The sequence below is a fragment of the Galeopterus variegatus genome, unplaced genomic scaffold (assembly GCF_000696425.1).
Source record: "Galeopterus variegatus unplaced genomic scaffold, G_variegatus-3.0.2 Scaffold1242, whole genome shotgun sequence".
NCBI lineage: Eukaryota > Metazoa > Chordata > Mammalia > Dermoptera > Cynocephalidae > Galeopterus > Galeopterus variegatus.
The window spans coordinates 359,088-379,365 of NW_007727353.1; the positions used below are offsets into that span (position 1 = coordinate 359,088).

The 20,278-nt window shown below is 40.7% G+C and overlaps 2 protein-coding genes and 1 non-coding gene across 3 annotated transcripts in view; 2 read left to right on the top strand and 1 right to left on the bottom strand.

Moving 5' to 3' along the window:
- Positions 1-4,101, top strand: part of ATAD1 (ATPase family, AAA domain containing 1) — a 54,475-nt gene extending 50,374 nt beyond the window's left edge. The window contains exons 9-10 of the mRNA XM_008575814.1: positions 128-261; positions 4,098-4,101. Coding sequence (XP_008574036.1) covers positions 128-261; positions 4,098-4,101 — 138 coding nt within the window. The remainder of the gene's footprint in view (positions 1-127; positions 262-4,097) is intronic.
- Positions 4,102-4,747: 646 nt separating this feature from the next.
- The window catches only part of PAPSS2 (3'-phosphoadenosine 5'-phosphosulfate synthase 2), a 38,528-nt gene continuing 22,997 nt past the window's right edge, over positions 4,748-20,278 (bottom strand). Inside the window, exons 7-11 of the mRNA XM_008575816.1 lie at positions 17,592-17,797; positions 9,953-10,088; positions 9,111-9,379; positions 7,836-8,065; positions 4,748-7,224 (exon numbers count right to left, since the gene is read on the bottom strand). Of these exons, the coding sequence (XP_008574038.1) occupies positions 7,083-7,224; positions 7,836-8,065; positions 9,111-9,379; positions 9,953-10,088; positions 17,592-17,797 (983 nt within the window). The 3' untranslated portion in view covers positions 4,748-7,082. The remainder of the gene's footprint in view (positions 7,225-7,835; positions 8,066-9,110; positions 9,380-9,952; positions 10,089-17,591; positions 17,798-20,278) is intronic.
- On the top strand, positions 10,386-10,459 carry TRNAS-GCU. The gene has a single exon. It is a non-coding gene; the product is annotated as a tRNA-Ser (tRNA).

Consider the following 20,278-nt stretch of genomic DNA (forward strand, 5'->3'; position numbering starts at 1 on the left):
TTTAATGTTTCTCCTTCCATGCTGTGACAGTACGCTTAACTTTCTTTAACTCTAAGACTGATGGTTGGAAGTGTCCTTTGCAGCGTATTTTATATTTGTTTTGAAGCATGTTTTATATTTGTTTAAGGTGGATAGACATGTAGACCTGCTAGAAGTTGCCCAGGAAACTGATGGGTTTTCAGGAAGTGACCTAAAAGAGATGTGTCGAGATGCCGCCCTCCTCTGTGTCAGGGAATATGTTAATTCTACATCAGAAGAAAGGTATGTGTGCTTAGAATTAATTTCTAATATTTGCCAAAACATTTTAGAGCTTTTAGGTTAGTTTCTTTTATTTTGCTTTATAATAGCAACCACACTTAAGGTAAATTTGAATTAGCAACCCCCCCCAACTTTATTTACTTTTATTTTTTCTAAAGGGGAATTCTGAAAATGAATGGGGGAGGGATTGTGGGAAGGATCTAGACTAAAGGGGAAAAAGGCTGAATTTCTACTGATAATCTTTGGAATGGGTCACAGGAAGCTTATAGAAACCTAGGCTTGCTTATCTCTGTTAGGAAAACAGGGCTCTTTAGCACCCCTAGATTGCTTCTGCATCCTAAGTTCTGTTTTATGTTGAAATGTGTGCCTTGTCTTCCAGAAATTTCACATGAAAATGTGGGAGGGAGTGTGGGGGTGCCGAAGACTAGGCTTCGGCTTGTTGACAATAATGTATTTACTAAACAAAGAAACCATTTGTCACTGCAGCGAATTTTACTTGAAACTAGTTTCAAAGTATAGTGAGCTTGAGAAACCAAATTTGTACCAGCCTTATTCCAGCAAAGATACTAGTGAACTGGAATAATTCAGACCTGATGAACCATGTCCTTGGAGATTTCCCAAAAGGCCACTTGCTCTGGACCAGTATTTCTTTTCAAAATGTCAACCTTCTAATGAAGAATTTCTGTGACTCTTAGTAAACCAGGGTACTTGAGGGGGTTGTGTTGAATGAGGTGTCCAACTCTTGCCCCATTGTTTCTTGGTCTCCCATCCTCAACTCTCTGGAGTTATCACTCCAAGTGACCCTGATTTGTCTATGATATTCACGTATTTAATTACAGTGTGTTGCTGTAGCAAGCTTCACCCCCCAAAAATGTGGTTTTTTCGTATGGAAAGGTATGCATGAAAGCTACCCTGTCAACCAGTAGCTATGTTGTGCACTGGTTCTGGACCCATTGTTAGTGCTCCTTCAGGCTCCATCATGGAGAGGTTCGCTCGATTTATTTGTTGCCAGGTTAATCTAGTTACTTTAGCAAGTTGGGAAAACTTTTGAGCTCGGTAGCCAAGAATCTACCCTCCAAAGATTTTTATTCTTGTATATAAGATTAAGAGGAAAAGTAACAAACCTATAAATAAATTTTGCTTAAGTAAATTATATTAATAATGAAAGACCTGTTTTTCTGCTGCCTCAAAGCTCTGAAATTTTTACATTTCAATGTGAAAAACCTGGCTAATTTAATATTTCATATTGAATTTCATATTTTGTTATTTTTAAGTAAATTATATTAATAATGAAAGACCTGTTTTTCTGCTGCCTCAAAGCTCTGAAATTTTTATATTTCAATGTGAAAAACCTGGCTAATTTAATATTTCATATTGAATTTCATATTTTGTTATTTTATATTTCAATATGAAAAATCTGAATAGACTTGGGTTATCATAACTTTTTCCATGAATGTTTTTCTCTGAGTGTCTGTAAATTACAAAGTATGTATAATGTACTGGATTTTGTTTTTCTTGTTATTAAAGTGGGGAGGACTTGGATTAATTTTTTTTAATCGATAACAAAAAATTTTACTTTCAGTCCCTAAAAAGCTAAATGTGGACATGAGTATATACCTAGGAATGCTGCTTTTTAATTCCACTTTTCATGGGAATAACTTAATTTCTTGATTGGATTATGTTCCCATTTGGATAAACTGACACACCTTTATACAACATTTTTAACTTTATGGTTATATTTTGTACTTATGTTCTTGGTGCGAAGTATTTGATTTTAGCCAACCATTTTAGCTTCCTACCTTTTAGCAGTCAGTATTTTTAAAAAGTCTCTTATGACTTGTATATGCATAGATAAGGGAGCCTTGGGGCAGGCCCTGTTTAAGCCTTTTTAAGTTGAGTGTTTCTCTGCAGTTGATTAATTGGATCATCCACATCACTTATGCATGTGACTCAGTTATTATGGTTGTCAGCCTAATCAGACATAAGTACTTGTTCAGTGATCAGCATTGAATGGTTGTTAGGCAGTCATGTGATCAACACTGATTTCACCTCTTTTCTGCAGTCACACTGTGTAGACATTTTTCTGAATTTTAAATTGATTCACATGAAGATGAACACTTTTCAAAAGAGTAGGTGTGGAAAACCTCAGTGCCCTTCAGTACATGTACATGACTTTCCTTTCTTTGTTTAATGTAATAGATAGTTCTGTAACCATGTTTTTTTAATGTTATTTTAAAGTTATATGTTCTTTAATTATGGTCAAATATAATTTGGTCACCAAAAATAAAATGATAGTTTAAAGCAAGTAGTTGCTACTAAATGTGCTAAAAATACTCATTTTGTAACTTTGATTTTTTAAGTTTTCTTGGCATATTATAAATTGTGCCCTAGTTAAGTACAAGTATACATGTCAGAATTCCCATTTTGTGTCTGTACTCATTTGATGGTATTGTGTAAACTACATATGAAACATTTTTTTGTTCAGAATTCCACTAACCAGAATTCTGTTACAGTACCTAAAATAGTATGAGGAAAATGGCACAACCAATTTTGAGGTGCCTTCTGAGTCATCAGAAAGGTTAAATTATGCTTTATATGTTTCTGTTTTTATTGTATTTCTTTGAAAACTCTCAATCTTTATTCATGAGTTACTGGATTAATTTAATTTCTCTGGATTAATGATAATGTCTCTCATGAGAACCTATTGGATGGTTTATTCTTCACTTGTACTTTGAGTGGTGGGGTAGAAGTTGCTGGAGAACATTTATACAACAAAAAGCAAGTTATGAAAGATTATGAAGATGATAGAAAATTGAACGCAAAATACAAGATACCAAAAATAAAAAATTTAATCCCATTTTTAATAACTATGTTATATTATTATTTTTTAAATGTATAATAAAGGGGTTCCTGTTTATTGGTTTTTCTTCACTTAATTCTTGTTTTTTTCAGTTATTTTAAATTTTCTGGTTTTTTGTTTTTTTTTTTTTTTTCTGGTTTATGAAACTTGTGCTTGGACTGTTTTTATCTTGCTATGGAGCTTTCACACTTTTATAGCATAGGATTCTATCTAATCATTCTGTTTTAATGTGAGTTTCAGTAATCATTTAATTTTAATCTGATAGCATATTGATTGAAAATAAGGGGTGGTGTATCCTTCCTCATATCCAGAAGATTTTTAGCAGAAATTGGTGAATAATGTTGCTTTTATTCCTGCATTGGATTAAATGAACTCCAACTGTTTAAATTGCCCATTAAAGATTCAGAGTCCTGGAAGTCAGTGTGCAAAACCAGGTCAAAAATCACCCCTAACAGACTTGAGCTTTGAGAGAAGGACCTTCCAGGAACTCCTTTGGCTTAAGTGGTTTGAGACAAAGTGTCTCAACTGGTCAAGACTAAACGCACAAGGAGAGAGGTGATTCATTCAAAGGAAATTATATCGTGGGAAGGGTGCTCGACAAACAAAAAATGACAAATTGCCAGCTGGTCACAGGAAGCCATAGATATATGCTAAATGGAGGACACTGTTAGGCACTGTTGGGCCTGCTGGACGTATAAACAACATGCATATGCAGTTCGTGTGGACAAGCCTTGGAGGGCCGTTTGGTCTTGTAAGTTCCACTTCCGTTTGATGGAGTGACACTTGAAAACACTGTTAGGCACTGTTGGGCCTGCTGGACGTATAAACAACATGCATATGCAGTTCGTGTGGACGAGCCTTGGAGGGCCGTTTGGTCTTGTAAGTTCCACTTCCGTTTGATGGAGTGACACTTGAAATGCCAAATTCTGCCTAAATGGATGACTTTTTAACTTGTAATTTTTAAAAAATTTTGTTCCAGATAGTGGGTGTAAAAGAACAGTGGAGACTGAAGTGTAACAATTGTTTTTTATTTGTTTTATTTCCAGGGAGTGTGAGCCCTTTCCTCTGATAGACAAGGCGAAGGTCTGTTCATTCCTGTTTTCCTAGAGTCTGGTTATGCTGGGTCTGGGCTGTAGCTTTAATTAGGCTGAGGTGACTGGGTTTAGCCCACCCCCTACCTACCCATGCAGTAGCCTTTTAATCTTGGTATTTGAGCTGGGAGGGATTTGGGTAACCGGTTCAGATGTTTATGGTTCTCCATAATTCTGTGAATTATGAATAATTGTATTCAGTTCTGACAGGATTCTGGAATCCAGTCACCTTGTGCATGTGGAAGACTCCAGCCCCTCTTTTGCCATTTTCTTGGCAAAATCCAGGAAAGGGAGATTGTGTAGCCTAGCAGTTTGCTTTCACAGGTGGTGGTTTCTGCCATTATCTGACCAAATGATTTACGTATGCCTTTCCAGGATTTTTTCACACTGCCCTGAACAGTTTGGCGCACTCCCTCAGCACCACTTACCTCTCCACATATTTACACACACATTTCCTGCCCTATTTGTCCTACTTATTGGCACTAGGAGCCACCAAGTGAGACCTGGGGAGAAAGAAGGAGCAGCTACAAATGACAGCTTTGAGTTGGCTATTACACCAGTTTTATTTGGGGTGAGGATCAGTACCAAAAAGTCACAGGAAGTCTTTTGGATAGAAGGGAAACAGAGACTCAAGGAGAAAAGAACAAAGCAAAACTGCAGGCCTGAAGGCCACTGAAAGTATGGGTAGAAACAGGTCTCCTTTCTTTCTGCACACAGAAGTAGCAACTGCTGAGGTTAGTGGAGGTGTGGGGGTTGCCTAGGAAAAAAACCCCAACTGCTTCCAACCCTGCAAGTAAAACTCCTTGAGGGCATTTTGAGGACAAGATCTGTACCTTTGAGAAAAAGGTAGCAAGGAGTAAGGTAGTTTCATGTCCTCAGATGGTGGGCGGGGGAGGTCAGATCCTTCTGCAGTGAAATTCTGGGCTGATGCCTCTGAGCAACCCAGCAACCACTGAAAATATCACTGTTAAGTCCTTGGCTGAGACTAGGTGTCATTCCCATCTAGAGCACAGTTTAGAAAATGACATGAACGAGGGCAAACTCTCTTAATTATGGGCTTAAAGAGAGTTGCTGCTGCTGTCTCTCTCCAATTATACAAAGTCACAAAGCCCTCAGCAGTCATGTAGTTAACCCATTCCCAGTGTTACAGGGCAGAAAAGACTCAGCCTTCATTTTGAGAAATTTATTAAAATAAGAACAAGCATCAGCTATACATAGAAATAGCCATTTGCACTAAGTGTGGTACTAGAGCAGAAGAACGGTTTTAAATATATTTTTTAAAATCACAAAATACATTTGGTTAAGGCACTACATCTTTTCTCAAGTTTTCAATAAATATGCTATTTTTTTAAAAAGTAGTAGTGAATACCTCTCTGATTAAATGAGTATAGGCACCACACCATTAAAGACAAACTTTGCTGTGACCATTGTGTGTAATTTATTCTCAAAAAAACTTTTATTAGCTAAGATCAGCATTTTTTAAAAAAATATGAAAAAAAAAATCACAGTTTTCTCTTTCCAGTTTAGGTCTCTTCCAGAGAGACCTATTTTGTATAAAAGGTTATTTTTTCATATATTCCTTGCAACAGTGAATTATGCATAAAGTACAAAAGATCACCTCTCAGGAAATAAAGCCGTGAGAGGATGTCTCAAAACAGCTTGAGTCTTTGGAAAAGATCCTTCAACAGCAAATAGTTAGAGTTTAGAAAACTCTGGACCTTTTTGGATCCCAGAAGGCTGCTTTGTAACAGCACCCTCTGTTTAAGAAGGTTTGTTAAGCAGCTGAGGGGAATCAGACCCAGCTCCTGTGTTATCTGGTATAGATAGAGCACCAGACTGGGAGTCAAGTGGCCTGAGCACTCATTCAGTGTCACCAGTCCTTCCTAACAATGCCAGTTTTGCGCTTTCGTTTCAGTGCTCAGCAGCTCAAGAAGCATGTATATGTGCAGTAACTCAGTTTGTTCAGCTGTAAGATGAAAGGTTTGAATTCAGTGTTTTCTGTGGTCTTTTCCAGTTCTAGCACCTTGTTAGTCTGATTGTGTGGATTATTTTTGGGTGCAGCTGCTGCTGCGCTTTCAGATAGGCCTAGCCTCTGTGTAGGACACAATGACCACAGCAAAAAGGGAAAAAATTAATTTTCCGCAACATTGCCAGATTGACCACTTGGTGCAAATCCTTTCGTCAAAGCACTCTACACTTCAAAATTGCTATTTAACTGGAGTTATAGTATTCACAGAAAGCCATTAAGGCTTTTCTTCTTATTAGATTATATAACTTTCATGGCAGAAATAGGTTGCATAGATTTCTAAGATTAAATTCACATTATCACACATTTGGTTTCTCTAGTCAGGTTTTCAACACAAAATATTGGGTAGTAAGGCTATATAACAGGCATGAGGTAAAATATTAGCAAGAATCTTAATGTGAGCCAAACCTTATTTAGTGTGAGAAACTTTTTGGGTGGGGGGGGGGGGATCAGTTGAACAGAAGAGGCTGTTCATCTGAATTTTATTACTGGTATATGGCATTGGGAGAGTGCAGGTTGGCAAGACAAGCTAAAAAATAAGCCTCACTTTTTGGCAAGTTATACACATGGTCAAAGCTTTAAAAAATCTGGGACCTACCTGCTCAGATGCAGTAGGGCATACAGCTAATTTTCTGAAATGTACAATATTGCTTTCACATACTAAGATTTACTTTTCATTCTATGTATATATATTGAAGTTGACTTTATAGACACAATTTTTTACCTCATAAAATATTAACTTTAAAATCAGTCATTGAGAAGAAATTGAATACAAAGTATTTAGTCACAAAAATAGAAAAAGTAATGAAAGAGCACTTCAGAAAGAAACTCCATAGCCAAAGGGAATTTAGTTGTTCTTCTCCAGAGACTTGTAATAATCTGTCAGGACTTTCCAAGCTTTGGGGGCCATGAAGCCATCTGGGGGATTTTCTCCTTCCCGGGCGAGCTTCCTCATACGAGTTCCTGAGATGAAGTCAAACTCATTGTGCCTGTCACAGGGTAGCAACAAAGAACTCAGCGTAGGTAAATAACATCTGCTTTAAAGACTGCTGGAATAGGTTATGGATTCTTAGACCCCCATTTTTTCTTTCTGTAAAATGCTGCATCTTTGAAAGTGAGCCCTTCACTAAATCTTCAGTTGAGGAACTTGCAGAAGAAAAGGGTAATAATGGCAGCTAGCCACTCAATATTCACTGTGCACCTAGTCTGTTCATGGGGAGTGTCTTGAGGCTGGAAACTGTCTTCTATTTCTCTGTCTACTTCTGTGAGCTCTCAGCATGGGGAGTGAATGCATCATAAATACTCATTGAAATCTTTTTCCACGCTACTTCCTTTCACTTAATGTGCAGGCACTTGGTGCATGCTCAAGGCATGCATGTTGAGAGAGAAATATTTATGGACCATCTACTATATGCAAAGGTCTGTGCTACAACTCTAGGGGACACAAAATGGGTAAAACCAGGTTTTGACTCTCAAGGGATTCTCATGCCAATTGGGAGCATGCAGAAATGCACTGGAGAGTTTTCCAAAGAGCCAAAGTTTTGCCTTATCATTCCAGTTGTGCATATGTTGATTAAAGAATTTTCCTTTGAAAACCTACCTTGCTGGATCGTAGAAGTCCATGGCTTTTTTGGCTTTGTTGTAGGCAGCCACTCGGAATGGAATGATTTCCACAGAGGTGAGACCAGGGGCCATGCTCAAGACCTTGCCCCCATGAGTGGGTTCATAGAGGTCCTTCTTGGTCTCAGGGTGGGGCATTCCTGCAGGGTCCCTGCCCACAATGTAGAAATTGGCCCCCGCAATCATCCGGGACCTGCAGTGCCACTGAACCTAGGAAATGACACATAAGAGACATAATGGTCATACGAGCCAACTCTAGGAGTCTCTATTTATGGAGACACCTTTATTCTGCTTTAAAAGTAATTCAGTGATTTGGGTCAACTAAAAGTTGTAAGAAAGTTAGTGAGGTTCTAAGACACCGTGCTCTTCCTTTCATGTTTGGTTATATCGGGTAGGAGAACTTTAAAGATAACAAATCCTGCCTCTTAGAACTCGAGGTTCTATTTCTTCATCTCTAAACCGGCTAGCAGACCAGGAACACTCAGATCTTACTGTTCTACACAACTATATGAATTTACTTTCCAGTCCCTTCCTGTTCAGAATAAATCATAGTTTAAAGGAATTTACAAACTCCTACATCTGACTGCCAATAATGAGCTCATTACCTTTAAATACAAACATTGTTTCCAGTTTAACACAGCACTTGCCCTCTTTAAAGCTCAGAAATACAAGGAATGGAGAGGAGAGCAGGGGCCTAGAACTTTGATCTGATAGAAGGGAATTAATTTATTAAACTCAGTTTGAGGCATACCAAAGGGCAGCGACCCTTTCAGTTCATCACACTTCCCACAAACTCATTCAAATTCACTACCCTGGTGGTACAATGGGACAAAGAAAATCTGTTTGATAGGCTCACTGTGTTATGATAAAAGGGAGACATTTCTCTTTTAAAGACGTCCTCTCCCTTCTAATGATGCTCACAGGGCATGGTGAATCACTTAGAGTAACTGGAACTTCTGAAATTGAATATTAGGTTAGATACACCTTGCCCTGTAATATAACCCAGTTAAGCTTCATTATCTACCTCATTCACATGCCAGCCTCCATATTCTCAAAGGCAGTGTATAATAGGTTTGAATTGATGTTTCCAGCATTTTTACAAATACTAAATGGAAACATAATTAAGTTGGATAAAGAAGAGACACCACGAGATTCCAGAGTCTGCTCACAAGGAAGAAGGAGCCTCATTTACTCTTCTGAGTAAGTTTGAGCCTGCACTCCTGAGTCCCACAGTCCAGCTCAGGGAATTGCTTACCTCCGTGGGGCCAGCATATAACATGGGAGATGGAAAGATGGCAACGATGGTTGACTTGGGATCCAGGACTCCTTCCTCGAGCACAGCTGTATGCTGCTTCATCCGCCAGTCCAGAGGCACATCATCATCCTTGGTCCAGCCACCCAGAGGGTGTAGCAGGAGGACTGGGTGCTTGTAGCCCCTCTCCAGGAGGCGGCGGCGTGTGTCCTGCATCAACAGAGCATGGCCATTGTGGACAGGATTGCGCAACTGGAATGCAAACACCGCATCTGGGAAAGGAAAGTAGGAAAGCCAACGTCAAAGAAACGCAGTGTTGCTTGTCCACAAGAACAGGAATAAAAGATGCAGCTATGTGTATTGTTTAGTGCATTCATTAAATGCACTTGCTTTTGATAATCAGCTGGAGAATACACCTGCATCATCAAGGGTGTAAATCCAGCAGCACTAACCAATGCCAGATTGCTCAGACAGGGACAGGATGCAGAGGCAGGAAGCCATAAAGGGAAAGCCTGACTCAGGAATGAAAACATTTGTTGCCAGGACCTTTCCTGCAAACCAAGGCTCAGGCAGGGCCAGCCAGTGTTAATCAGTCCTCTTGGACCCTGCTCCAGTCTCACTTCCCCAAGCGGGTAAATAATCATGAATTTTTTCTGGGGCTACAATCTACAGATAAAAAAAAATATTTCAACTTTAAAGAAATCTTCAAAACTTCATTGACATACCAATAGAAGCTGTTTTCAGTTTTTTTAAACTATAAAAAATACTGATTCCTAATATCCTTAATTCTTTAATTACATGGTGGTAAGAAGTATTAACAAATGCACTAGACCCAACCTACATACCAGCATTCATTTCTTTACATTTCTGTGTGAGCTCCAGAGGTGTCAGGCGGTATTGGTCCAGACCATCGTTCCACCTTATTCTCTCTAGCACCTGAAGGTCTCCACCAACCAGCCAATCTCCACTTTCCATCACCATCTAGAAAGAACATTATTAAAGGTAGTGATGATTAATATTGATTTCTATGTTATCTGAAAGATCTTTTCCTTCTTCTGGACCAATCTTGAGTCACTTCCTGTTGAAGAACTGCCTTCATTTCTTCAGCATTTCTAGCACAGTATTTCTCAAACTTTTTTGTCACTTAACCCCTTTATGCTCTTAAAAATTATTGAAGACCGCCCCCCCAAGAGCTTTTGTTTATATGGGTTATATCTACCATTATTTACAATATTAGATATTAAAACTAAGAAACTTTAAAAATATTTATTAGGGGCTGGCTGGTTAGCTCAGTTGGTTAAAGCATGGTGCTGCTAACACCAAGGTCCAGGGTTCGATCCCTGTACCAGCCAGCTGTAAAAAAAAAAAGTAGAAATAAAATTTTTTTACAAATTATTTATTTATAACATTAATAAACCTATTACATGTTAACATAACCTTTTATTAGTGAAAAATAAACAATATCCCCTGCCCTCAAAAAAAGTAGGAAGTATGGCATTGTTTTACATATTTGCAAATGTCTTTGGACTTTAATGTCTGATTTAATAGAAGACAGCTGGATTCTCATATCTACTTCTGCATTTAATCTGTGGTTATGTTGTTTTGGTTGAAGTATATAATGAAAATCCAGCTACGGGTATAGTTAGTTGGAAAAGGGAAGAGGATTTGAATAGTCTTTTTATATAACTGTGGCTATTCTTTGATACTGCACTAAAACTCACCAAGTGCTAGTTTCTTAAAGGTGAGTTGAACTTTGTAATCTGAAACATATCAATGCACTTTTCATACTGTTACATTAAAAATCCATTGTGCTTTGAACAAATCTTTTAGCCATGAATGATTTTGTAATATTATATATTAAAAAATACAGGTTCACTGAGTTTGTAAGTCTTCCAAATGTTGACATATTTCATTTTAGGATTTTGTTTTTCTTCCTAATCCCCCGTCCTCCCCCTCATTTTAGGATTCTTAAAAACACACATACATTTGCTAATATCACTACTAGTCTCATCAGAAAGTTTTCTAAGTATTGGGAAGCTGCCCAGATGAAGGTGGTGAATAAAAATTTTCCGAATTGCTTTTGCTTGAAACCTCAAGGTTCACCTTTGGCAACTAATTGTCAGTTGTTTTTCTCGAAGTGACAGGTTCACTTTTCTCATTTCAAAAATATCTGCCAAACACCCAAGTCTGAATAACCACAGTTTGTCATCCTTTAAAGTAAAAATGGTGCTCCATGAAAAAAAAAGTGTCTTGAAGAGATATCTGCACACCCATGTTTATAGCAGCACTATTCACAATAACCAAGAAGTGGAAGCAACCCAGATGTCCGTTGATGGATGAATGGATAAATAAAATGTGGTATATCCATACAATGGAATACCATAAGGCCTTTAAAAGGAAGGGAGTCCTGTCACATGCCACAACATGGATGAACCTTGAGAACATTATGCTAAGTGAAATCAGCCAGTCACAAGAAGGCAAATACTGTGTAATTTCACTTATATGAGATATTTAAAGTAGTCAAATTCATAGAAGCAGAGTGGAATGGTAGTTATGAGGTGCTGCGGGGAGGAGGGAAAAGGGAGTTGTATAGAGTTTCAGTTTTGCAAGATGAAAAAGTTCTGGAGATCTGGCTCACAACAATGTGAAATATACTTGACACTAAGCTGTATACTCACGAACGGTTCAGATGGTAAATTTTATGTATTTTTTACCACATTTTTAAAATTTTTTTATTTTTTATTTTATTTATTTATTTTTTTTAAAGGTGACCGGTAAGGGGATCTTAACCCTTGACTTGGTGTTGTCAGCACCACGCTCACCCAGCGAGCTAACTGGCCATCCCTATATGGGATCCGAACCCGTGGCCTTGGTGTTATCAGCACCGCACTCTCCCGAGTGAGCCACAGGCCGGTCCCTACCACATTTTTTTTTTTTAAAAGACATTTTTTTACTCACTGAGATCACTATCAATACTTTTATGTTTCTATACCCAGTCTCAACTGGAAAAGTGACTTTAGGAAAGGGCGGGTGTGAAGAGAGCATGGAGACCTTTAGAAGAGCCATTTGCATAAACATTTTCACTTTAGATGGCCCAACTCTGGCCCCCTTTGATTGTGGCCTTCTCATCCAGCCAAGGAGACCTTGGTGGGAAGGCCCACCGGAGTCATCATCTCCTCTCTAGACCATAATCTTGGTACCCAGGACTCAGGAGTTCCATGCCAGTCAACCCTGAGCTGGCTGCTAGGGCCTGGGAGAGCTTCATATTCCCAGGGTGGACCACACAGTCAGAGCAGCCCTAGTTCTGAGGGATGGCCAGGCGACAAGAGTCTGCAGAGAGTGTGGATAGAACTGGAACACGCATCCTGAGGGACTCCCAGATAGACCCAAAGGGCCCTCATGGCACCGGGGTAAGCCAGGCATACATGCTATCACATTCCGGTGCAGAACTGAGAAGTCTAAATTTGAACCTGGCTTTCAAGGTGTTATCAAGACACATCTGTCAAAGTAGAAAGATAGAACAGATTTTATTTAGCAGTATGTTAGTTAGATAAGTAACTTTTAAGTGTGGTATATGGGTCTCCATTTGTATTCTTGCTCTGGGCCCAACAAAAGTTAGGGGTGAGCCAGGTGTGAAGAAAGAGCAAAAGAATAAAAAACAAAAACACGACAACCTTTGTTTTTTCCATGAATTTAAATATGTTCCCTCTGATATTGGAGTATAATTAATTACAGAGCAATTGTCTCTCCTGAGTCATTGAGACAAACATACAGAAAGTCTCATTCTTCAGTCAAATATGTAATGGTTTTGCAACCCTTCCTTAATTAAATCCCCTAACTGCTTTTTGCCATTGTCTTAGGACAAGGCGGCTACCTGAAATGTTAGCAGAAAAGAAGGCAAGAGTGGGTGAGAGAAAGCTGATTGATTTACAACACCTCATAGGAAGACAGGTGGTGATGCATACCCCTGGTTCACATTCCCTGTCTTGGCCAGAAATTAGGGTTTACAATGACCTGCAGTCCAGAGGGGTTCGGGGAATGGGGGATTGGGATAGAGCAGTGGTTCTCTACAGAGGGTGATTTTGCCTCTCGGTGACATTTGTCAGTATCTGAAGACAATTTCGATTGCCATGGCTGGAATGGGAGAGGAGTGGCATCTAGTGGGTAGAGGCCAGGGATGCTACTAAATAATCCTACATTTCACAGAACAGCCCCCACAACAAAAAATTATCAAACTCAAAATGTGTTGCAGAGATTGAGAAATCCTGGCGTAGAGAGAGCGTGGTTGTGCAATGGGTTTGGTTGTGTTTGGGCTCCCTTTCTAAACTCTGTGCTCAGGAAAATCATTGAACAAGAATATTTTCAAATACCTATACCTATACATATACTTCCTCCTCATTGCTTAGGCTACCGACACTATTTTGAAAGTGAAGACCCCAGTCCCTGGGGGTGCAGTGACTCATTCTGGACGCTAGGGGTCAACCCTCTATTGCTCTATCCATAGGTGACGCCAGCCTTGAACAACTTTGTTCACCACCCAGCCTAAATACATGTCTTTTTGAAGAGCAACGCTGAAACTATGCTTTTGGCATTTCTGGGATGGGGAGGGGCAAAGGGTATCTCTCGCAAGGTGGTCAAGGTGGTCCAACTGTCCCCAGAACTGTGTCTAGCTATCAGGAAGGAAGGTCCAGTGGCTCTGTCTAATTTCCCAAGGCTTTGTGGCTTAGAGGTCCCCACCCCCTTCCAAGCCTCCTGCCAAAGGCAGGAGAGGGGCCGCAGCTGGGGATGGGGGTGGGGCTGCAGAACTGGACCCATCGAGAGGAATGAGGAGCAGGCCTAGGGGGTCTAGGAAGTAGTGAAAGGAGAATTGGACTTGGAATCACAGACAATAAGAATGCAGAAAGGAGGAGAGGAAGAGCTCAAACACGAGGATAAAGACTGAGAAAGCTACAGTGAATAGGCTCGAAGGGAGCAAGAAGGAGAAGACTCAGAGGAAACAATCTGGAGAAGATGAGGGAACACGCCAATGGGAAGGAGAGGAGCAGCGGAGGGTGGGCAGGTGCAGGGTAGATTGAAGAAAAGAAAAGGAAAAGAATCCAGAAGGAAGGAAAGAAATGGCGGGGTCAGGAAAATAAGGTCATGATGCAAGGGTACAGAGAACGGAATCGAGAAGAAGAAACACTAACGTGATGCAAGAGGAGAATATGTGCTCATTTCGGTGACATCTATCACAGTCACGGAAGCTCGGGTTTTAAGCAACCTGGAGATCATGTGGATTGAATGTCCTCATTTTCAGATGCGAGGGCAGCTTTGCAGAGGGGAAGCGGCAGAGTTCAAGTGCCCACAGATGTCTTACCAAAGCCAGGACCCAAATCTAGGACTCCTGCAAACCAGGCTCTTCTCCCCACTGCACCCCCCGCCTCTCCTCAGCGGCCCCCGTGCTGTATCACAGCATCACCTTCAGCGTTACCTGTCACAGGTGTGGACAGGACAGGTACGAATTGCCGTGGGAGGGCAAACAAGAGGCACCCAGTCATACTCATGGGTCATGGGAGTCAGGGCTGACTTGGTAAAGGAGGAAGTGAAGTGAGGAGGCAGGGGTGGAAGTAAGAGCATGATTTGCTGGCCAGCTCCAGAATGACTGGAGGAGAGAATGTGTTGGGTGGAGGTGGTGAGAGGCTAAGAGGCGAATCATATCTTTCAAAGGAGTTTCCAAATAAAGGTTGGGAAGTTCACTCCAGCTGAAGAATGGAGAAAGGATTAGAGGGGAGGAAGGCAGGAGACAGGGGAGAAAGGAAATGTCCTGGCCCAGGTGGAACAGAAGAGGAGCAAACAAAGTCAAGAATCACCTGGGGCAGAGTTGTCGGGACTCTGATGGAATGAACAAGGGGAGGAGAAAGCAAGAATGGCACCCAGGCTTTGCTCACATGCCATCATTTGGAGGGTGGAGCTGTCACTGAGACAGGCGACACAGGAGGGGCAATGGGTTTGGGGAGAGGTTGCGCATTCTCAGGACAGATCCAGGTGGAGCCATACGGGAGACAGCTCCAAAGATTACCTAAGCGGTTCTCAACCTTCGAGCACATTAGAATCACAAGGAACTGTGAAATCCCCAATGACCAGACCTGACCTCAAGCCAATTAAATCAGAATCTGTGAGGGTGGGATGCAGTCATGGGTCATTTTTAAAGCTCCCCTGGTGATTCTGTTCATCTAACTGACCACATGGTCTTCATTGCGAAGCTGAAGGATATAAAAATCTCTCATTCCTGTCCTTCGTGGGGAAGTCATATTCTGTTCTCTGGGTTTCTAAATCTGTAAAATGGGAATAATGATTCTTAGCCACTTCATAAGAGCATTGTGAGAAATAATTACTGCTGGAAAAGCTTTGAGAGCCATGGATGAAAGGCGACAGGGCTCCTCCAAACTCTATTTTTATGAGTTTCGTCTGCTCCTCCTCATGATTTCATCCGGGATCACGTCCCATGATTCTACACTTAGTGACTCAAAAGAGAGGGTTGGATACCTTGAGTGGAAGGTCAGGGTGACTCGAGAGGGGGAGCACTGCTAGAGGGGCAGACCATGACCTGGGGGACCCCGACCATTTTCCACACACATTATCACTCCCAGTGCCACAGGGAGATACAAGGCCCATGATTATTTTTGAAAGTAAGTACTTTCAGAAGGTTTGGGGTTCTAAAAAACCATGTTAAAGTATTACTGTGAGTTTGAGGGTGCTGAAAAAAAACCACACAATGAAGAGTTCTTTTCCCAATAAAACTCTCATGTGTGTGTCTGGCAAATGCAGCTTCCGCAGCTCACATGTGGTGTCTACAGGGTGAGTGCATTGTCTCTCTGGTTATCCATGGCCCATTTCTCACCATTAGCTCCCCAAGAATGTTTACAGACTTTCTCTAATGACCTAATGGTACAGAGTCACTGACAACAGTGTCAAAGCCACAGTCTGCCAACACTGTCCCTGGCTTCTGAGAAATTCTGAAATCCTAAGCTTCAATTTCCAATATATATTGCAAGACAAGATGAAAAGAAATGATCACTGAAGAGCTTCTTCAGGTTTTTGTTTTGAAGTGCTAGTCATGTGGATGTGGAGTTAGACCCAAAGGGTAGAAATATCTGAGCTGGCATAACGAAAGGCTGGTATTCTTTCAGTTACTGAGTGAAGGTAAAATCCCAAGCCCGTATGATTACAGTCTGGAAAGAAATCATCAGAGACATAGTCAAGACCCAGAAAACAATATTCCTCTTTGAGGAAAAGTGTTCAGATGACTTTGATCTGGATGCGTGTTAAGATTAAAGGTGCTTATCCACAGGGTAGATAGTTGTGTCCAGTAAATGAAAAAGCTGTTTTGCTTGACCAGTGACCTATTGTGTTCTGATAAAGAGGGCCCCTGAGGGCCACCAACAGTGGCCTTGTAAAGACTCTTCCTATCTAGGAACATTTCACAACTGAAAAGTAAACAAACCAAAAAACCATAACATCACAAAGTCATGGGGCTGGAAGAGATTTTGAGTCTAGCCCCCTCCTTTTGTAAATGGAAGAAATGAGGTCTGGAGAGAGGACAGGCCGTGTCCAGTCAGCTTTTCTGAGTCTCCTGGGCCTCAAATTGCTCTCTTTTCCTGGAAACTTGCTAAAAGTTAGTTACTCAGCTGGGGAATTCAGAAGTCAAATTATTAATATATCTCTTTTTTCATTTCTGCCCTAACATTCTTATCTTGGATGGGGGATGGTTTTTGCATTCAATTTCACATATTTTTCTCTCTGGGAAATAAACCAGAGCCAACAATTCCATTACACTCTCCCACCCCCACCCCATCACCAACAGCAATTAGAAGCTGTGAAGGAATCTGAAGAGTTTTAGTCTATTTTGCCTTTAGACAGGATAGACCCTAAAGATCTTAATTAAACAAACACATTTTTCAATCTTAAAAATATCCACTGACAAAAATGTGGCATTTTCCCTCTGTAAACTCTGCTACTATCTGTGCTGATTTTTGTTTACTGAAAAGATGTCACTGACCCCCTCACTGGCCATAGAGCATGAACTCTGAGTTCTCTTTCCAGTGGTTGGTTGGGCCATTGTGTATGAAGATATTCATTTTCCTTCAAAATGGACAGAGCTGCAAGCTCTGGCTGTGGCTTTGTGCATAGCCACAGCTATGACTTTGGTCCTCTGCTCATGATGCCAGCCTAATTATCTGTTGGATCCCATTTAGCTGAGGATGCAAGCCATCACAGGATCCGAAGACTCAAGAGATCACTGAGACCAGCCCTCCACCAGAAAGACATTTTCTTTACCCCTTTCTAAAAAGATGTCTCAGGGCACAGTCTTCAAAAACTACCTCAGAAATGCATTCTTCCATTTAACCCGTTTTTCTACGTCCCTTGTGAAGGAATTTAAAAAAATCGTTTTTGTCCTCAGCTGAAATAGAACAAGAAAGTCCTTCCAAAAGTATTGCAACTTACTTTGATGTGGGGGTGTTTGACACACGTTGTGCCCCACACATGGGAACAACGCTCCTCTTTTCTATGTTCATAGAACTCAGGGTCTTGTAAGAGAGCCACCCTTCGCCCACCGTGTGCCAGGACAAACTTGCTGCACCCTTCCAGCCGTGTCTTGTCGTCTGCAGAGACAGGCAGTACGATGGGAATGCTCATGTTGATTACTCCATCTGTGGAAAGAGCCATGTGACACATGAATACCAGATACAAGGTGTGTAGGCCTTTAAGGATGACTCAAATGTGCACAATGCCCCTTCCAAACATTTCCTTCAAAGGGCATTAAGACCCAAATCCAACATGGTTTGTGTCAGCTGCACTGTTTCTCTAGAGTCTATGAGAAGTCCTTGAGCAGCTTCTGAGAGTGGGAGCTGGAGCATATGTAAAAAGTGGGCTGAGTTTCAAATCACAGAGGTGTCCTCAGTAAGTGATCTCACTTTGGGGACAAAGAAGGGACGTCTCTGTTCTGGATTCTCTTTTTAAAGCCTGGTCCTGACCTCCATGCACTAGGGAGTTTTAAGTCTTTAAAAACACGATTGAACAAAAATAAAGTTTGGTTGCTGGCCGGTTAGCTCAGTTGGTTAGAGTGCAGGGTTGTAACACCAAGGTCAAGGCTTTGGATCCCTGTTCTGGCTAGCTACCAAAAAAATAAATAAATAAAAATAAAGCTTGGCAAAACAAAACAAAAGCCTGTAGTTTTTCCTGGAAATGAATCTTGTAACAAGGTTGGACAGGTCTCTTATTTTATTATCTGTTTAGGCTCTATCTGTACACTGAACAAACTGAATTGAAAAGAAAGAAAAAAAATCAGACGATTAACATTAATCAACAGGACCCAAACAAACAATTCTCCTGATGTTATTCACTGTGATCCAGGCACAGCATCACCTCTAGATATTTTTAAAGGGACTGGTAATCTCACTTATCTGGGAATCACGGATCTTGCTAGCTCAACCACAATTGAGAACCATCAATCAAAAAACATATATGAGTAAAAATGACATTAAGTCCTTTACTAATGCTCGTGCACTTTCTTTGGAAAGTGAGCCTCTCTCACCTTTATGCTGTCTCTTACTTTAAAAATAATTTAAATAAACTAGGTGTTCTGATTTCTCAGTGTACAACACAATGAATTAGAAAGTGTGGAATGGAACGAAGTGTACAGAGAAGTTACATCTTCAGCAGCAAGAAATGTCAAATGACTGCTTGACTGAAAAAGAAAAGACAAGGAAACTATTAAAATACTAAACAACAAACATAGAAACTGTGATGGTTAATTTTATGTGTCACCTTGGCTAGGCCATGGTACCCAGATGTTTGTTCACACATTATTCTAGATGCTTCTGTGGACGTATTTTTTAGATGGGATTAATATTTAAATTGGTAGATTTTGAGTAAAGCAGGTTACACTCCATAATGTGGGTGGGCCACATCCAATCAGTTATAGACATAAATAGAAGACCGATCTGCCTGAAAGAAGGAGGAATTCTGCCCACGGACAGCAAGGCTTTGGACTCGAACTGCAGTTCTTCTCTGGGTCTCCAGCCTAGCATCCTACCGTGCAGATGTTGGACTTGCCAGCCTCCACACTCACATGAGCCAGTTTCTTAAAATAAATCTCAATCTCTCTCTCTCTCTGAATATATATATGAATACATTTATGTATCTATATTTTCCTCCTGTTGGTCTGTTTCTCTGGACAACACTGATTAATACAGAAACTAAAAATATGGGCTGGCCAGTTAGCTCCACTGGTTAGAGCACAGCCTTATAACACCAAGGTCATGGGTTCGGATCCCCATACTGGCCAGCTGCCAAAGAAAAGAAGGAAAGAAAAAAGTCAGAAACTAAAAATACGAAGTCATGGGGATCCTTTAGTGGGGGGCCAACAATCCCACAGGTCTCCCAATCTTCAGGGCACCATTGCTTACAACGCAGCTTAATAACTGGTAAATGATGACAGAATTATTTTTAGAAATTTCTTTATGTTGAACGTATTTTTTTTTCTTTTGAGTGAATAAAAAGCTTTTGGGGTTTTTTTTCTTTTTTTCGGTGTCTGGCCAGTACAGGGATTGAACCCTGGACCCTTGGTGTTATCAGCACCATGTTCTAACCAACTGTGCTAACCAGACAGCCCAAAAGTTGTTTTTATTTTTTATTTATTTTATTTTTTATACTATCTTTTTAAAAAAAAATTTTATTAGCATATTCATTGCTACAAATCATACTTTTTCTTTATGCCCCTTATCCAATCTCTCCCCTCCCCCTCCCCTCCCACTCCTCCCTCTAATAACCATAGATTCGTTCTCTCCATCTGATAGATTAACTGCTTTTCTGTTGGTTTGTTGCCTAGATGATCTGTCCAGTACTGAGATCGGTGTCATCAAGTCATAAAACAAACAGATGCATTTATTACTCTTCTTTTTTTTTTTTTTTTTTTTTTTGGTCTCCACTGGTGCCTCTCCTTGTGTCAGCGAAGTTGGGAGTCAGCTGTGCCATCTGGCTGCAGCTTGGTTTGGCTTCCCCTGGCTCCACGCCTCAGGGCCCTGGTGGGGCCTCGGGGCGGTGGCGGCAGCTTGCCTAGTTACGGCTGGATTCAGCTTCCCCAGCTCCATGCCTTATTCTAAGATGTTGTTGCAGGGCAGTTGATGGGA